At 47.9% G+C, this 19,978-nt stretch overlaps 1 protein-coding gene across 3 annotated transcripts in view; it reads right to left on the bottom strand.

Moving 5' to 3' along the window:
• Positions 1-19,978, bottom strand: part of ADCY8 (adenylate cyclase 8) — a 138,934-nt gene that overhangs the window by 10,540 nt on the left and 108,416 nt on the right. For all 3 annotated transcript variants that reach the window (XM_059672309.1, XM_059672307.1, XM_059672310.1), the window contains 4 exons: positions 14,828-15,000; positions 9,388-9,466; positions 3,192-3,350; positions 27-173 (listed from right to left, as the gene is read on the bottom strand). In XM_059672309.1, the coding sequence (XP_059528292.1) occupies positions 27-173; positions 3,192-3,350; positions 9,388-9,466; positions 14,828-15,000 (558 nt within the window). The remainder of the gene's footprint in view (positions 1-26; positions 174-3,191; positions 3,351-9,387; positions 9,467-14,827; positions 15,001-19,978) is intronic.

Genomic DNA, 19,978 nt, shown 5'->3' on the forward strand with positions numbered 1-19,978 from the left:
TGTCAGTTCCCCAGGCCCCGGTTTACCTCATCGAAGTCTGCAATGATCTCATTCAGCAGGCGCAGGCACTCCACGCCTTGGTTATTCATTTCGGTCTGAGAGTAAAAGTCCGCAAACCCCGGGATGGAGGCGAACATCACCCCGACAGCATCATAGGATTGAGAATACAGCTCCTGGACAGAGGGACACACAGGGGGGGGGGTCAGAGACAGTCATCAGAGGTGAGGCTCTGCGAGGACGCTCCCTGTGCAGGCGTGCACCTGCACCCAAGCACAGTACCCCCAGAGAGGACGCTGCCATGTCAACACCGTAATCACAGCGTCACCACCATGTGGACCGGGACCATTGAAATGCATGGCCTCCAACTCAGCTGGGCTCAGACTGCCCATCCCTTTGTGCCCAGCCTCCTGTTCTGTTGTCCTCAGTGGCCAAACCCTCACCACATTCCTTAATGTCAGCCTCACCTGATTCTTCTCAGTAGATGATCTCTTACTTCACTGAGAAATCTGAGGCTCTTGGCATTCCAATACTCATACATTTGTCTACATTCATATTTATTGCCATCAACTCAGGATTCTGGAGACTAGAAGTTTAAGGTCAAGGTGTTGGCACGTTGGCTCTTTCTGAGGCCTCTCTTCTTGGCTTAGGTGGTCTTCTCCTCCCTGTCATCCCACCTCAAAGGCATGAGAGGAGCCCGGGAGGAATTGAGTTGAGGTTTGAGAGGTGCTGTCAATTTCTGGGGAGGGACAGTGACAGCTTCAGCTAATCCCAAGAAAGGGGACCAAAGGAATGTATATCCTGACCTCACTCTCCTTCCCTTCCCTCTGGTCTCCCATACAGCACCCCAATTAATGACCCTCAGCTAGGTGCCAGAGGGTGTGCGCAGTCATTGATGCAGCCCAGGCAAGTCAGCTCCCACCACCCAAGTAAGCAGGGAGAAGGGTGGGGGGTTTCCAGGGGACCCGGAAGCGCTCCAGCCACCTGCCTCCACCGTTAGAGAGAGCCCATCATTCAACTGGCTCTAATCAGCTGCTTTGAGTGTGCCATCTGTTTCTTGCTATTTGGGGCTCAAAGAAGATAAAAATATTGTGAGCTGGGGAGGGAGCACTGAATATAGAGAAGCTATTATTGCCTTATTGCCACCCTCCTCTGGCTGGATTTACAGGTTTGGGCTCTGGGGAGGGTTTTGAGCATCCACACCATCCCCTCCCCCATGCCAAGAGAAAGACTTTGGTTCCTCTCTGCTCAGGGAGCTAGCTCTGGTCCTTCCTGGCCTAGGATGTCTGAATCCAAGTTCCGTGTTTCCCCTGTGAAGTCAAGCCCTCTCTCTGCAGGGAGAGACTAGGGCTGAGACCGGTTGGTCTTATTAGGATCCTTTCATGACATTCAGGTCTCTGCTCAAATGTCACCTCCTTAAAGACAGCTTTCAAAGCCCCCTCAATGTCAATGCCACCCCTTTTCAATACTGTAGCCCTCATTTGGCTTCTGTTCTCATAGAACTATCACTCTGGGCACGAGGTTGTGTATAGCTATTCATTTTAATGTCTGCTTTCCCATAAAAACACATGCTTCATATCAGCAAGGACTTTCTTCTTTGCTCACTGTCTGAATGCCAGGATCTAGAACAATGCCTGACACATGGTCAGCCCTCAGGAAGCATCTGCTGAGCAAATGAGTGAATGAATGGTAGGGGTTGGGGCTGCGATTGGAGGGAGCAGAAGTAGTGGTGACTCACATTTATCAAAAAATAATTACAGCTAACAATCTGTGTGCTCTTAGAATGTGCCAAGCACCGTATAAGCACCTTATGCACAGATGTAAACGTCATAACAATCGGATAAAGTAGGGGAGTTTTGTTACTTTGTAGGTGAGAAAAATGAGGTTCAGAGAGTTCATCACTTGTCCATAGTCTCAGAGGGAGCAAGAGGGGGAGTCAGTTTTGAACACAGGGCACCAGGCTTCTGGGTCCATCATATGGCCTTTCTATACCGAACCTGCCGCACACCTGGCGGCACCGGGCACCTTGTGTGTTCCCACCTGTTTTAATTCTCACACCAACTCAGCAAGGGTGATACTGTGTCCTCATTGACTGGATGAGGAAGGAAATGGACTCAGAGAGGTCGAGTGTCAGCTCTTTAAATATTTATAAAGCCTCAAACAAGCACGATGAAGGCCGAACCTCCCATTGGTTTTGCTCAGTGGGGGTTGGCCTGGAGACAGCTGATGACCTGCGGTCTCAGCATCCCTGGCTGGTTGCCATCCTTCCCGGATGAGGGCAGCGTGCTCGTGCTCCTCCCCACTGGCCCCAGACCCCGGTGGCTTTGCTGTGTTGATGGAAAAGCGGTTCTCCTTTCCGTTCTCCTTGGGTTCGCCTCGGACGGCTCAGTGTTTCATCCGCTTCTCCTGGAGGTCATGGCGACCCACATCAACATTCCCTCTGCATTCTTGGCTTCGTCACCAAGCTCTTGCCACAGGGCTCCTGCCCTTAGGGAGCCTTGAGGAAACCGGGCCTGAACCTAATTCCAGAGAGCGTCATCCATGGGGTGGGCGGTGCCTCGACCTGCACCCAGGAGACTGTCCAGGGCCCGGGTTCACCAAGAGCTGGCTGTTCGAGCAGCGGGTTATTCATTCGCTCAGCTCCTTCCCATGGTCATTCCGTGGCTGCTTGGATGAGATAGGGACCCTTAGGTCTCACCCAGCTCCATCCTAAGGCCAGGGTCACAGACCCAAATGTCTTTATGCAGGAGAAGGGGCAGGAGACAGATGGATACATTGGAGAGCCTACTCCATGCCTGCAGGCATCCATCCAATCACAAATTAAAACAAAGAAGCCAACCAACCAGCCAGCCAGCCAACCAGTGAGCATTTCCCCTGACCACACCTGCTGTTGCCAGCCACTGACAAGCAGCTGATCTGTGCACACACATATGTAAAACTTTACAATTCCACTTCAGTCTTGCAATGGACATCTTATTCTGTCCATCTTACCGATGGGGGACCTGGGGCTGGGAGGCGGTGTGTATATGTCACAGTGCTGGGCAGTCTCGGGGGCCTGGCACCAAGTGGCAGGTATCATCTCCACCACCACGTGCTCACAGGACAGCAGGGTTTTCCCCGAGCTTGGGGTCCATGTGTCCTACTCACCCCACCCACCATCCCCCCTTCTCACTGGCCGGACGAGCCTGGCTCACCTCGTTGTCTCGGTCCTTCTCCAGGAAATGGCGGGCCACGTGGCTGGGAAGGATGTTCCGGAGCATGTTCTCATTGTGCTCCCTCAGCTCCTTCATCTCGTTGATCTCCTCCTTGGCCTGAACCCGCCAGAGGAAGTCCAGGCGGGCAGTGTACTCCAGCTGCAGGTCAGGGGAGAGGAAGAGGGAAACAGGTGGGCAGGCAGCTTCAGGCCCACGTGTGGCAGGTGGGGAAAGCTGCTCAGGAACCTTCATGAACAAAACAGAGCCACATCTGGGTATTTGGGGAGGCACTCTGCCTGACACAAGAGATCAGAGGATGTCCCGTTGCACAGGGCTGTGTACCTTCCCTTCCTGGCATTACGGCACCTATAACTACGATTGTTTGTGTGATGTCTGATAATGGCCATGTCGCCTACTGGCCTGCAGGTGCTCTGCAGTCAGGGTCCTTTCCCCTGCTCAGCAGGACATCCTTACCATGTAGCCACATGCTTGGCCCAGGGCAGGTGTTCAATCAGGACTTACTGACTCAATTGAGAAGTTATAGTAATCAAGCCAGCTGACACTTAGATGGCGCTTAGTATTATTCCAGGCATTGTTCTAAGCAATATACAGGTCTTCACTCCTTTCATTCATACAAAAGCCCTCATAGGAGTCATTATGATTAACCCTATGAGGAAATGAAAGCAAACATGGTGAAGTAACTCGGCCAAAGTCACACACTAGTTAGTGGGAAGCCAGGATTTGGGCTTCACTCCAGAGCCCAACCCAAGTCTGAATAATACTAGGAGCGGATGGACTTCACTCAGTGATCCTTCAGGCATAATGTGATAAGAAAAATCATTTGATGTACAAAGAGCATTTGTGAGTGCCGACTACATGGTAGGCAGTATGCTAAGAAGCCATACACACACATATACACACATGCACACATACCTGCATATATACATACACACACATGTTTCTATGTATACACGTTATTGTTATTATACCATTTAAATTATTTAAAAAATTGTGATAAAGTACATATAACATAATTTACCATCTTAACCATTTTGAAGTGTACTTTTAAGTGGTACTAAGTACATTCACTAGGCAATAAGGAAGAAATCAATGAGCTAACAATGAAAGGATTGTGGATTTAGTTGTGAGACAAGTATGGTGTAGTGTCCTGGTCTCAATTCACATACTGTGACCTGGGCTGGTGACGTCATCCCAGGTGCCTCATCTCTGAAAGTGGGAGGAGCGCCAGTGACCTTGCAAGATTAGAATAGGAATTATACAGGAAGTTACAGATAAAGCACATGGCTCATGGTAGGTCCCCACACCCATTCGTTCCCTCCTGTCCCAGCGTCCCTTGGTGTTGGCTAGTGGACAACTTCCTTTCTAAAGCACCTCACATATTTACCACAGCCTGGCGGATGTCATTATTTCAAAGTCTTTGGCTGTTGAATAGTATACCGCACTATTATATATGGTTGGGTGCCTTGCATTCAAAGGCTTAAAAAACTCCAGCTCGTTTCTTTTCTTTGTCTTACTGAAAGTCTCAGTGGATGGCAACAATGTGAAATGACAGAGGCAGCAGGTTATCTATTCAGCAGAATTTGTAATAGCAAAAGCTGGAGACAACCCAAGTGTTCCTTTTGTTGGTTGAATGAACTATTGTATGCAGCTATAAAAAGAAATGAAGACTATTTCTCTATACTTTGATGGACTATCTCCAAGGTGGAGAAATGCGTGTTTAGTATGCCACCATTGGTCTCAGGAAGGGAGATATCTAGATATCTCTCTCTCTCTCTCTCTCTCTCTCTCTCTCTCTCTCTCTCCCTCTCTCCTCTCTCTCTCCTCTCTCTCTCTCTCTCTCTCTCTCTCTCTCTCTCTCTCTCTCCTCTCTTTCTCTCCATATATATATATATATATATATATATATATATATATATATATATATATATATATATTTTGGGGGGAATTTTATTTGTTGAAAAATTGAAGTCTAAAAAAATCATTACCAATGAGATGAAGAAGGGAGGAAAAAAGTGGAGGAAAAGGGATAGAATTCAAACTTTTAATATTATATGTTGTTTTACAAACTTGACTTTTGCATCACGGAAATTTTTTACTTAAGTATAAAACTGAATGGATTTTTAAATCTCTGTAAAAACAAACATAACTAAGCAAATGAATCTACATGTAAAACCACATGGAGAGGAGTGATTCCAAATTTATCCTAACAAGGATTTGATGACACGTTCATAGAGGGAAATACTCTGAGGATGAAGAAAGCTTAAAAAAATCTTCAGCCCTGGCCGGTGTTGCTCAGTTGGTTGGGTGTCGTTCGTCCATGCACCGAAAAGTTCCCGGGTTTGATTCCCGGTCAGGGCACATGTCTGAGTTGTGGGCTTGATTCCTAGTTGGGGATGTGCAAGTGGCAGCCAATGGATGTCTTGCTTTCACATCAATGTTTCTCTCACTGTCCTTCCCTCTGCCTTCCTCTCTCTCTAAAAATCAATAAAAAGCCTTTAAAAATAATCTTAAAACGGTTTACACCCATCCTACTGCAGCTGGTAGTGTTTGTGGAATTACCACTTAGACTACTGTATGCGAGCGGAGGAGAACGCCAATGAGCGTTTGTGTTGGTGTCACTGAGAACTGGAATTTGGGGGAGGGAAAAAGGAGGTGCAGATGTAAGATAGATGAGGTTAAGTCAGAGCACATGTCCTGCCTGTGAAGTGAGTGGCCCTGTGAGCGCATGACATGGATGTATATCTCCTAGCTCCGCCCACCAGAGTGAAGGCCGAGAGACAGAATCCCACAGCAATAAGCACTCCCAGGGTCCAGATTGGGTTTCAAAATACCAATTCCTACCAAAATCACATGGCTGAAACCTAGGGGAGAAAATGTGCAAGCCGGGAACATCTTTTCACACCAGAAAGCAAGGAGATTACCAGAACCTACTGAGCTTAGGTTGCAAGATTCCGAAGCTTACAGGGCGTTTGACACCAAGCCGTGGCTCTTACCCCTACACTCTATATATGTGACCTCATTCAGCTGCTGTCTAACTCCTGATAGATAACTATTAGCTATTAAATGACAGCTCTGGGAGCTTGAGTCTCTCAGGGTCCCCTTTCTTCCAGTGGCATTGCCGGGACTCAGATTTAAGAATATACGGTCCTGAGACTGAGTCTTCCTCTCCAAGCCGCACAATCCCACTGCCTGTCTGCATCAGGCCCAGAAGTGAGTGAGCGCCTGGAGACATGACCTCAGTAGTCCCTGCCCCCAGGTGTGGCTTCCTCGGCCATAAATGGAGATGTGAGGCAAAGCCCAAACCTCCGGCTGCAGGTGCATGAGGCCGAGGTGGGAGGTGTGGGATGCCTGCTCTCCCTGCCAACCTTCAGAGCATTCTCCTGCCTGGAGGAGGAGGAAGGGTTGGGCATATCGCTTTCACGTACGTGTAAGATGGCATTCTCCAACTATTCAGCTATTATATGACCACCCAGTCTCTCCGGAGATGTGTCATTACAGTGCTCCCACCGGGAGGCTGCTGCGTACCAGGCACCAGTGGGCATTGTCAACAAACACAGGGGGCCTGAGTCACCAAGGGGAACCGGCGGAAGCAGGTAGCAGAACCAGGAATGGGCAGGCTTGATCCGGAAGGACGGGGCCCGACAGGTGCTACGAATGGGTGACACCTGAACCGATGTCACTCTGCGGGAAGCCTCCTCCAGCAGCCAGGCAGGCGCCACGCGGGTGGAGCGGGAACACGCCTGTGTCTGTCTGGCTTTCCTTACTGGCGTTGTGACCTCGAGTGACTTGAGTCTCTGCTCCTGCCTGAGGACCAGATGGATAACAATCCTTTCCCTGTTGGTCTCAGAGGCTTGTTTCCAAAACAAACCATGCATAGCTCATGACTTTTGAGCATGTACTCTGTGTGCCAAGTGCTGGGATAAGTATGTTAAAGTTACAATCGCATTAAGTACTATACCAACCCTGTATATTATGATCACACCCATTTTATAGGAGAGAAACAGGCTCAGAGTTGAGTAAAGGACTGGAAGCCACACAGCTGGGGTTTGAATCTCATCTGGCCCTGGCCAAGCCTGTGCCTGTACCTGCTGCAGTTATGGGCTGTGATTATGGGATTTGTAACATTTTACAAATAAAAAAGTACACTATCGAAGTCACTTACTCAGACCCTCGCTGCACTTCTATACTCTTATTTATACACACTCCTAATGGGCTTAGGTTACCTGTGTGCCCAGGACACGTGGAGAGTGGAATAAATTAAATCGGAATGTTGGAATGTTAGAAAGGGACTGAGGAAGGGGTACGACAGGGCACCCAGTCACGCCTTAAGGTGTCGGAGGAGACAGGAACGTCTTTTTCATTGCAGATTGAGGCCCCCCGCTTGGAACTTGCTCTCTCTGAGGGTTTTCACTTGTCGGCATAAATCCTGGCTGGCGGAGTGTGCGTATGGTGTTGTGTAGAATTGCCTTGCCTGATTGTGTCTCCATAGCCCTCCAGTGGGTTGCCACTTGCATGTGAGCCCCAGGACTGGTCCCCCGCAACCAGAATCCATTGGGACGTGGCAGACACGACCCAGCTCTCACAGACAGCCCAGTCCGGGAGAGCTAAATCTAGGGATTCTGGGAATGGCTAGACTTTGACATTTGGCTTATTGTTTCACCATCAAACCAGCTAAAATTGAAAAACAAGTCAGAGTCTTATGGCAGGGCTGCACCCCAACCCCCACCCCCCGCCATTGTGTTGCTATGCACACGTCCTCTCTGTTCTCCTCCAGCTGAGGATGTGGGAAGGGTGGGCTCGGGAGGCGAGGCTGGGCTGGAAGTCTGCTTCTCTTGCTTCCTAGCTGAGTAGCCTTGCTTCCTTCATCTGTGAAGCGGGACTGACAGTCACTGCCATCGCAGGGCACGGTGCTTTAGTGAATGAGAAGTGGAGGTAAGTGCCAGGCACTTAGTAGGAACTGGTACCTGTGAACCCTTCCCCCCTTGTCTTGCTCGCCAAGCTTATATCACTGTTTCCTCCCCCGTGACTGCACTTCACCACCCCCTTTACGGCAAACAGCTCTAGGTTCTTGAGGTTTGGGCTGTTTCATCCCTGGCTTCTCAGGGTTTGTTGCCTCCCCGTTCCCATGGTGATTTCTCAGTGATCTGTTTCTATTTCTGCTTTAGCTGACGTCTTCCTGTTTTGTTTTGTTTTATTTTGCTTTCTGGTTACTTTTTTGGAAGTGTGCACAGACCAAGGAAAGATGGACAGGAGTCCAGAGGGGAGCATGGGCCGGCAGGGTGTGGCTCTGCAGGGGTTGGGAATCCCCCAGGGATGACATTACCGCGTCCATGGTCTCGGTTTGCATGGAGAAGTTCTACGGGGATAGCAGGTGACACCAGGTGAAGCCTGCTGAGATGCTCCCATGCAGAATATCTTCTCACCCCTCCGACAGCCTGTTCTCAACTCGGCACGTGCCCCGTGGCATTATTTGGGGCTGCTCTCCTCCGAGAGACTGGAACCTTGGGGCCAGGGATGGGGTTCTGGACAGTGCTATGCACAGTGCCCCCCAGACCCTGGCAGAGGAGAGGCTCAGAGGGAAGTGGCATCATTCGGGTAGGCGCTTTATCTACTCGGAACACATCAGTGACGAAGCACTTCCTATGGTTACGTAAGGCCATGAGCAAAACGCTGCCCAATAATAAAGAAATGATTCTTCCAAATGCCCTGCTTAGGTGTTCCTACCTTTTTAGAAATGAGGAAACTGAGACTCAGGGAGATAAGCAACATGCCCAAGGCCACCAGCTGCCGAGAGGCAGAGGCGGGATTGGAACCCCGGCTCAGCTGGTCTGGCACCCAAGTGTTTGCATGCACAACTCTGATAGTCACAATTTCATCCAGGCCACGGAACTGGGAGAGAGCCGTTTCCCTCAAGCAGAAATCAAAAGCTCTGTGTTTGTCTGTTTGTTTTGTTTTAAGGACAATGGTCTCTTTGAAAGAGCTATCCTTAAGACGTATTGTTTGCCATCTTCTCCAACTTTGTGTTTTATGAAGTGGCCTATATTAGAAATTGATTTGTTGGGAATCACAGCTTGCTGCAAGCAGCTACTAGTTATGTGCTGCAAAGAAGAGCCAGCTTTAGGACAGCGGGAGATGCCAGGCAACCAAAGGCAGGCCGAGCAGAAGGTCAGGTTACCTGCTGTCCGTGGTAGAACACAGCGAGGAGGAACATGGCCATCAGCAGCAGCGACGCCTCCTTGGTCCCCAGGAAATCTCTGTTGGAAGAAGAAATGCAAATGGCAGCCATGAAGGGACTTCAGGGACACGCGATAGGAAACTGAGGCTCAGAAAGGAGCAGGATAAAAAGAAAGATCACCCGCTAGTTCATAGAGGCAGCTTGGGGGCGGGGTTCCACTTTGGCTAATTCAGAAATCTGTTGGCCCCCGAGAGCACGAGGTCACTTAGGTCACACCTGGGGGAAGCCTGTGGAGTCTAGCATTCAGACAGTGCGCTCACATGTATAATGATGTCGTCTCTCTCAGATGCAGAGACAGACTGGTGGCTGCCAGATGGGGGAGGGGCTGGGGACTGAGTGTAAAAGCTGAAGAGATTGAGAAGTACACATTGGTAGTTGTAGAATAGTCATGGGGATGTAAAGTACAGCGTAGACCAGTGGTCGGCAAACTGCGGCTCGCGAGCCACATGCGGCTCTTTGGCCCCTTGAGTGTGGCTCTTCCACAAAATACCGACTTCTGCGCATGGGCCACGAAGTTTCAATCGTACTGTACGTGTGCGCCCGCACGTGGTATTTTGAGCCGCATGTGGCTCGCGAGCCGCAGTTTGCCGACCACGGGCCTAGGGAATAGAGTCAATAATACTTTAGTAACTGTGTGTGCTGCCAGGTGGGTACTGGAAATATCAGTGGGGGGGGGAGGGGAGTGGGGAGTATCGGATTGTCTAACCATTGTGCTATACACCTGAAACTAATCCCAAAAAATATTGAAAAAAAATCTTCTATTTGTAGGACACCTTTTCTACATTTCAAAGAGCCTTAGACTTTCTGGTCACAAAAAAATGCACGCGAAAACTTTTCTTAGAAGTCATCCTGTTTAAGAGGCAGGTGGCAGGCGGGGGGGGGGGGGGGGTTGCTCCTTGCTGCTCCCTGTCCTCAGTGCTGTAGGAATCACACTTAGATTCTTCCATCAGTTGTGTTAAGGGGACACTGTTTGATTCTGTCAGTTCTGAAATTCTTACATCTGTTCTCTGAATTGGGCACTGTTGTCACCCCCATTTCATGCCGTGTCCTTCAGTAAAGGCTTTGTTCCATGTGTCATTGTGTCAGCTCTCACACTCCATCCGTCCTTCCTGAGGCACAAGCTGCTGGTCGCTGACCGGCTCTCCAGGCTCTCAAGAGGAGCCAGCTGGAGGGCAGCTGAAGACGGCCAGCAGCCAGTGTACACTTACACGCTGACCTGACCTTCAGCCATCAAAGAAGTTCAGAAGGCGGCCAGGGAATCTCTTGTTTGATTCCAAATGTTCCTCTCTTTCATTTCGGCACCATATGAAGCCTTTCTCAGGACAACCTCGGCCAGGAGGCAGAGAGTTTGGTGGAGCTTTGCATGTGGACACAGGTGTCTTTGGAAATGAACAGTTCCCTTCAACAGGCTTCCGCTGGCTGAAGAAGAAAACCCCAAATAAAAATGCTCAAGGCATGTCATCTTAATAGAAGATTTTTTTCAATATTATTTTGTATTAGTTTTAAGTGTACAGCATAGTGGTTAGACAGTCATATACTCTACAAAGTGACCCCCCCCCACCTGATATTTCCAGTACCCACCATGCACCGTCATAGTTATTAAAGTATTGACAGTATTAGAGGCCCAGTGCACAAAATTCATGCACTGGAGCGGGAGGAGATCCCTCAGTCTGGCCTACGCCCTCTCGCAATCCGGGACCCCTTGGGGGGATGTCTGCCTGCTGGCTTGTGGCTGGATGTCTTCTGCTGCTGCTTGAGCTTCAGCAGCTGCTGCATGTGCATGGGCTGGGCCACCATGGTCTGTCCTGTGAACACCATCGAGTAGGTGAGTCAAGCGTGGAGGCAGGCTCACCCTGAATTCCCTGTGCTTCCCTGAGTCACTGAGTTGTTCAGACTGACTGCCTTCTACAGAGAACGGCAGGGGGATCAGGCCTAAGCTGGCAGTTGGATATCCCTCTTGCAGTCTTGGGGGATGTAGCAGTGCGCCAGGCAGCAGGCGGCCAGGGCGGAGCCTGAATTGGGGTCCAGCACTGAGCTACTCGTGCTCATCCCGGCCCACTTCGCCTGCTGCCGCTGCTCAGTAGTGCTGCCCGGAGTCGGGAGAGGCTCCCGCTTTGGCAGATGTGCTCACAAGCCATGAGCCCAGCTTCTGGCTGAGCGGCACTCCCCCTGTGGGAGCGCACTGACTACCAGGGGGCAGCTCCTGCATTGAGCGTCTGCCCCCTGGTGGTCAGTGTGCATCTTAGCAATTGGTTATTCTGGTAGTTCTGTCGTAACGGTCGCTTAGGCTTTTATATTTATAGGTAGATTGCCTATGCTGTTTTTTACATCTGTGGACATTGTGACTTGCTTCCCATCACCTCCTGTTTTATCCCCCAGGTTTCTCCATCTCAGACAAGTGCCCCCTCATCCATTCTCCCAGGTGCTTAAGCCAAAACCAAAAACAAAACTGGGAGTGAGGCATCACCACTCCGTTATCCCAATCCTGCCCACTGTTCCACCAAAATATATCCTCAGTCTTCCCACTTCTCTCCCCCTCTTCCTCCAGCACTTAAGTCCAGCCACCATGATTCCCAGTAGCCTCCTAATGTTACTGTCTACAATCTACTTTCTTACATGGCTGCCAGAATATTTATTATCACTAAAGCCAGATCACAGCACTCACTTGTTTTATTGCCTCCCAATCATGAGCACACAAAAACTCAGAACTCACTCAAAATAACTTAACTCTGGTGTGGCTTAGGGACATAGTGGGGCCATGGTAGACGAGATGCAATGTGTAGAGGGAGGAGTAGTGAGTATTAATGTGCCTGCACCCAGGCGATGCCACCTTTCCCTTTTCTATTCTTGCTGGAGGCCAGCTGGAGTAGCACAGGGCTCAGGAAATGGGGGCAGCTTCTAGACAAGCTTTATGCTAAAAGACCCTCTGGCTTATACAGAGCCAGGCCCAGCTCAGTGCTCTAGGGGGAACGGGTATATGGGGCTGGAAATATGCTCTCTCATGGGGAGGTATTCAGATTTATGAATTTCTAGTTCCATCTGCCTTTTTAAGAGATCAGATGCTAATAATAGATGATACTCATTATTGTGTTTCTTTTCTATAGCCCCAGCAAATCACATAATTATTGAGCATTTGCATGCCAGGGACATGCTGGGATACAGAAATGAAGAAGGCACATTGTCTTTGTGCTCAAAAGAGTCCACTAAAAAAGAATAGAGAATCAAACAGACAAATAATTTTGTAACATGATAGACTCCATAGTAGGAATACATCCTTGTTGCCATGGGAATGAATAGAATGTAGCTTAGGAGGACTCAAAAGCTCAGTCTTAAAGGATGGCAAGTCTTGGGAGGTCAGGGTGAGATGGGCTTTATAGGTATGGGACATATATCTTGCTTAGCTGGCCGTTGACAAGCCTCTAGAGCAGGGGTGGGCAAACTTTTTGACTCGAGGGCCACAATGGGTTCTTAAACTGGACCGGAGGGCCAGAACAAAAGCATGGATGGAGTGTTTGTGTGAACTAATATAAATTCAAAGTAAACATCATTACATAAAAGGGTACGGTCTTTTTTTTTTTTTTTTTTTTTTTTTTTAGTTTTATTCATTTCAAATGGGCCGGATCCGGCCCGCGGGCCGTAGTTTGCCCATGGCTGCTCTAGAGTTAGGGTGAGAAGTAAATGTCACATGTCAAGTTTGAGGCCATAGTCAGTGAGCAGGAGAAAGTGCTAAGATCTACTGGAGCTGTTCACTACCACCAGTGCTGAAGTGAAGAGGGTTGGACTGTGAGCCCCATATTATCATCCAGCATTTTAGGACTAGGATTCATTCATTCATTCATTTATTTCTTCACTCATAGTCACTACAGTGCTTATTTTGGGGGGAGCAATAGGGATATTTTAGTACCACTCTTTTCTCCATGTCACTTAATTCTTTGGCCCCTGAAGTTTGAGGACTCCTGAAAAAATAACTGATGACATGAGCTTTGTACTCATGCAGGTTCCAATCTCAGCTCCGTTAATGACCAGTTGTTTGACCTTGGACAAGACACTCTATACCTCTGAGCTTCAGTTCACTGCCCATTGTGAAAGACTCTGATAGCATTTACCTGCGTAACTGGAGGAGTAAATGAGCAAATCTTGGTGATGTGCTGGGCATGGTGTATGGCCCATGTCTCCCTCCCTCTCTCCACCCCATGAAGCTCCCAGCTCATGATCTTGCTCCGGGTAGTGGTGCTTTAAAAACTCACTGGTTCACCCGGCTTAGTTTGAATGGGAAATGCCATGTGTTCAGCTCCCCCTAAATGCATCCCAAACTCCTGCTCTGCTGCCACTTCTAATATCCTTTTCTTTGTGATGCAGATGCTTTTTTTAAGCCGAAGAATTTATCACTTAAAACGTGCTTTCAAGAGGAAACATAAATACCTCTTGAATCATTCTGAAAGCAGTGATGACTAGGTCAAATTCAGAGGAAAAGTAAAAGGAAATTGTGCATGGTCTTTGAGTCTTTCTGATGTCCTTCAGATGGAAAAAATATGGCCTGAGTAGAGACTGCAGAAGATGCATAGTAAGTCAGCCAGGTCAAGGGACATCCAGAAAGAATTGTGATTTGAATTCAGAAGAAAAATATTTTTGTAGCTTCTATGGTTATAGGCTGAAATCATACAAAATTATAATACTTGGCTTGATATTAGATGGTAGAGATTAAAACTAAGAACATTTTGAACTAATTTATTTGTATTAATAAAATAATTGAATTACTACTACCACATCCCTATGTTAATAGAAAAGAACATAAGTGAAAACACATGTGGGATAATGTCATTTTCAGGGCAATAACAATCTTTAGAGACATCATATCAGATGTCTCATAAAAATTAGTATTTAATTTGAGTGTTTACTCATTATAGAAATATTTATGCCAGTTGTGAATTTGGAAGCGGATAAAAATTCACAAATAAAACAATAAAAATTGTCCTTAAGCCTACCATCCAGAGAAAACAATAGTTAATATTTTGGGGGTCCATTAAGTGAACAATGTCCACTATTATTAACATTGCTACAGTCAAATTATAATCAGATCCTACAAGTGTGGGATCTGTTAAAGGTGAAGGAGTCGTAAATTATTAGGTTAAGAGGAGACTTGAGCTGTGATTCAATCCAAACTTTAACTCAGTAATTAATCTGTAATTAATATAAATGATGAAACTGAAAACTAGAGATTTTGCCTAGACTTGTAAGCTAGAGAGCCGCTCAGCTGAGAAATACACTGATCTTCAAAAGGTCTCCAGGTTTCCCTAACTCCACCTCCATCATTTTCCCAGTGGCTCTAGTTCCCACAGGAAGCTGGGCACTTTCTGAACATGCAATGGCGGGCACTTACTCTCCACTGTGGTTCAGGTCGTCATAGCGCAGGAAGAGACCTGAGTAGATGGTCTCGGTCAGCAGGGCGTAGATGGCGATCATAATGAGCAGCACGGCCAGCTTCAGGACAGAGTTGAGTCGGAGGAAAACCGCACAGGTCACCATGGCCAACACGCCCGTGAAGACAAAGTACTGGAAGCAGAAAATGTAGGTGGTCAGGCTCAGTGGGACGGTGGGGGTTCACTCTCCCACTCACGGATGCCAGTAGGTCTCCTTGTACAGATGTTTGCTGAGCGTCTCCATTTGGAGGTCTCAGCCATCCTCAGTTCAGCAGCTCCACATTGAACTCATCATTTCATTACCACCTTCCCAAGACTCTGTTTTGGGGGGGACTTTACACACCATCCCTTAAGCCAGAAACCTTGATCTCATCTTTGTGCCTTCCTTTTCCCCACATTCCACAGCCAGGTCATCCTAAGTTAGAAACCACTTCCTCCCTGGATCTCGCATCCAGCCAGCTTTCTCCTCCCACCTGCTTCTGTTTAGTTCTCACCTACAGTTTTGGAACAGTGTTCTGGCAGCTTTGCCTGCTACCTGCCCCCAGTCCCCCTGAATGCAGACTGTCATTCTACCCAGTGTTTCTAAAGCGCAGACCGGATCATGTCACTCCTTAACTTGAAGCCCCTTTATTGCTCCCCATTCCTTCCAAGTCTCTTCTCCTTTCTGGACAGCAAAGCTCTCCAGGCCTCATACAGCGGATGCCCTTGCACTTTCCGAATCCCGATGTGTGGCCCAGCCACTGCCGACCAGCTGTTCGCCTGCTCTCCCAAGCCTCAGTGCTTTGTACTCCCTGTATGCTGTCGCTCAAATTTCATCCAGGCGACCGAGCCGAACTCCTCTGACAAACTCAGTGTCCTCTCAGAGAAGCTTTCCTGCACATCTCCAGGTGCTTCTGGATACGGCCTCATTCCTGCACAGCACCTTTTCTAGCCCAGCGTAACATCCGTCACCTGTATTAGAAATGGCTGTTCAGATGGCCAGTTTAGAGCCACTCAATGGCTGGATGATTCCAGGGACTGCCATCTATTAGTCTGCCCAGCCGATTTCAGCTTCTGTAGGAAGCTCCTCAGTCTATTTCTCTGACAGAAGTATCCCGATATCGCATTTGGGATGGTTGGTTTAGATTCTGACTATTCAGTGGGGAAAAGAACCAGACCTGTGTCATCAAAGACCCACTTGGTGGTAGTACTTTGCTCTTTGTACCCACTTTCTCCTATAATTTTCAAAATAACATCAGTCAAGATGAGAATCATAATTTCCACTTTGCAGGTGAAGAAACGGAGGCTCACAGAGCTTAAGTAAATTGTTTAACTTCTCTTAGCTAGAAAGTGACACACGAACACCTCGATACGACCTGTCCTTGTAAAGGTGACTCTGGCAAGTACACTGGGCTTGGCCATTTCTAAAGTCCATTCCTGTCTTGCTATACTTGGCTCTTTATAACAACTTGTCTTTTCCCTCCTACTACATGGAGAGGCTATTTCTGTATGAGCCAAGGAGATAGGTAAGAATTTCCAGAAATTCCCTGAGAAACTACTGAACACATGTTTATTGACTTCTTAAAGCAGACTGACTCATTCATGTATACTTGTCAGAAATGTTGATATAAAACAATGTGGACAGCACCCTGACTGAGTTCCCAATGGGGGGGAAGGCCTCTGCCTTTAGGGTGCACGGGGTGGACTCAGAAATGAACGACTGTCCCTACTCTCAAGAAGCCCAGGGTTTGGGGCGTCCTTTATCCTCGTCTCTTCCTTTCCCAACCAATCCAGTGATGTCCTCATCTCAGATGGAGTGAGTAAGCTTTCTTCACTTCTCTAAGGTCTTCCCTGGCCAGGTTTGCAGGGAACTCATTTTGATACGTTTGTGCAGGAAGCTGCGAGTGAAGTGAGCAGGTGAGAAGTTCATTCTCAAGTGTGTTTTCTCCATCCAGAGAAACTCCCAAGATCTTCCATTTTCCCAAATGGAGGAAAGAGGAGTAGATCCGAGGGTCCTTGTTACCTGCATCATGTAAAGGGTTGCCCATGGCTTTGCCAATGCCAGTTATGCATCACTTACTAGGTCAAAAGTCATCAAAATGATCATGCCCTTAAGCAAAACGTTATTAAAAATTTTAAATGCAGTGAGTATTTATGGAGTGCATGCTGTAGTCAAGGCATGGTGGTAGGTTCTGTGAATTCAAAGCTAAGAGGTAGCCAGGCCTAATAAGTGAAGCAGGCACGGAAATGCCAACGGTACTTCACTGTGGAAAATGTTCTGGCAGCAATGGGAGCTTGTGTGATGGGGACACAGAGACAGGAGAAGAAGTAAGAACTAAAATTATAATAGAAATAAATTAAAATAAATATTTATTGGGTATGCATTCTGTGCCTGGTCCTCCATGAATGACCTTATACACTTCGTCTTACTTAATTTTTAAAATGGCCCAAGGGCAGATGCTCAGGGTAATTCTTGCACACTGCCCAGCAAGGCCCTTCTGATGATGCTACCCAATGCCCCTGAATTACAAGGCTTTTCAGTCTGGCTGGCAGGGAGAAAAAACACACAAAACAACCCCTTTCCAGCACTGTGGGAGCCCCAGGCACGGATCCTTCCAGACGGCTCTCCCCCAAGCACCGGGTGGTTCCCTCACCTGCACTGGTAGAACCCTTTGTGGATCTCTGGGCTCCTCTGTGCAGCTCTCTTCCCTCTGTCCTGCAAACTCTAGCCCCTTGGCCTCCCCGGACTCTCAGCTCTGTCTTCCCAAATCAGGTGCCACCTGGGTTTCCCCAGCCTGAGCCACAGCCTGAAAGCTGGCCTATAGCAGCCACACAGCGCAGGGACCACAGGGCTCATTCCATGGCTTCCGGCTTCTCTGGGGTCACTGTGTGATGCCCAGTTTGTTTGCTTTTAGTAGTTTCAGGTGCGAAGGTAAAATATCTCTCTGCTACTTCATTTGAAATAGACCTCCCCCCTTCTACTTTATGCATTTTATTTTTTAAAAAATTTATCTTTATTGTTGAAAGTAATACAGATGTACCCTTTTCCCCCCATTGTCCCCTTCTAGCTGCCCCCCGCCCCCGCCCCCAGGCCTTCACTACACTATTGTCTGTGTCCATAGGTTATGCATATATGCATACAAGTTCTTTGGTTGATCTCTTCCCACCCACCCACCCCCTCCTCCCCCCTGAGATTTGACAGTCTGTTCCATGCTTCTGTGTCTCTGGATCTATTTTGTTTATCAGTTTATTTTGTTCATTAGATTCCACATATGAGTGAGACCATGTGATACTTGTCTTTCTCTGACTGGCTTATTTCGTGTTTTTTCTTAGTGTGTGTGTGTGTTTTTTTTTGTTTTTGTTTTAGAAGAATTACTAAGCACACACTGTGGGCTCTGTCCTTTGAGTAATCTTGAATAACTATAAATATTGTCAGTTGTCCTCAAAGCAGTTTATAAATGTGACGGGCTGGGAAGAATGTTCTAGGCAGATAAATACATTGCAGAAAGGATGGAGTGTGAGTTCGAAGATGATGCCAGAGGGTCTGTGAAATGGCAGGAAGAGGTCTGAAGGGACTGGGTCCTCCAGAGAATGCCTTTTGGCAAAGGGGGGTGTTGAAGGCTGGGTGGGACCCGAAAGCATGGAAAGGAAATGGGAGAAAAGCACCAGGATGAGAAGACACAGGTAATTACACTCCCGGGGGCCTATAAAATGACAGACAGCTCCGAATGCTCTCGCAATATAGTTAGCTGTTTATCCGGATCTGCCGGAGCCTGTAATCAAGGGCCTGCATTCTAAGATGGTCTTCCCATCAAACCGCCTGAGAACTGCCTTCAGGCGCCTGAGATAATGACATGGTGGGTTTGTGCATGTGATTTGCATTCACTTTGCAGACCTGTGTCTCTCTGCTGCCCCCTCGGCTACTTCTCCACTCACAGTTGGCACATGGCATTCTTGGCTGTCATTTCCTGCATCTTCACTTCTGTTTCAGTAATTGGCAAGCTACAGTTCAGAACGAAATTCTACTTTGCACTATAATTGTAACAACCTCTTTTGTTTATATCACATCATCCAGTTTAATAACACGCCTTTGGATTGAGTATCATTTCTCATGGGATCAGAGGTCAGAGACAAAGATGAGGAAACAGTGCTCAGAGAGATGAAGTGATTTGCTTGGGTACACACTTGTGAGGGGTGGGAAGGGGTGTGTAGATGAAGCCTTTTAGAAGGTCTGAATGTCTGATTCCTTCCAGTTTGCTGGACAAATCCTTAGGTAGGGAGCCACAGCCACAGACATCAGGATGGCAAGTGGTGGGGCAAACTGGGTCGTCATAGTAGCTGGGGATGGACACAGCCCAGCTGCCCATCTTTTTGACCAGTGGGATTCCTGCACCAGAGAGAGATCAGTAGCTGGCATCAGTATATGGTCTCTAAAGAGCCAGGCCGTAAATATTGTTGGCCTAGTGGACCACACCATCTCTGTTGTGATTACTCAACTCTGCCATTGTCCTATAGAAGCAGCCATAGAAAATTGGTAAGAAATGGGTGCGGCTGTGCCCATTTGTAAATTTCATTTACAAAACAGGTGGCTGGCAGAGTCTGACCCTGAACAAGGTGATTCTTTGGTTGTGGGAGGACAGTATGAAACTCTGATTTGTTTATTTTATCTCACTTTTTAACATTCTTGTTTTTGAGTATGTTTCATAGTGCACATGATATGTCAGCACTGATACAGGTGAGTCACTTGTAGTAAACATGTATGGGCAGTGCAGGCTCAGAAGCTTGTACTAGAGGTGATAAATCAATCACAGCTGACATTTAATGAGCAGATCCTTTGGGTCAGGCATTGCTCTAAACATGTTACATGCATGAATTTACTTAATCCTCACAGCCACCCATGAGGAAGGGACTACTTTCACCCTCCCTTTACAGATAAAGAAACTGAGGCACAGAGATGAAGCTATGTGATCCAAAAGCCTACGCACCATGAGTGCTGTGGTCCTGAGTTTGGGAGTTCAGGTTTGGGGCCCAGAGTATGTAGTGTTGGTTTAGAACAAGGGTGAGCAACGTCTGGCCCAAGGACCGTGTAAGGCCCACAAAATCGTGTGGTCTGGCCCTGCCAAGGCATTAGG

The sequence above is a fragment of the Myotis daubentonii genome, chromosome 17 (assembly GCF_963259705.1).
Source record: "Myotis daubentonii chromosome 17, mMyoDau2.1, whole genome shotgun sequence".
NCBI classification, from domain to species: Eukaryota; Metazoa; Chordata; class Mammalia; order Chiroptera; family Vespertilionidae; genus Myotis; species Myotis daubentonii.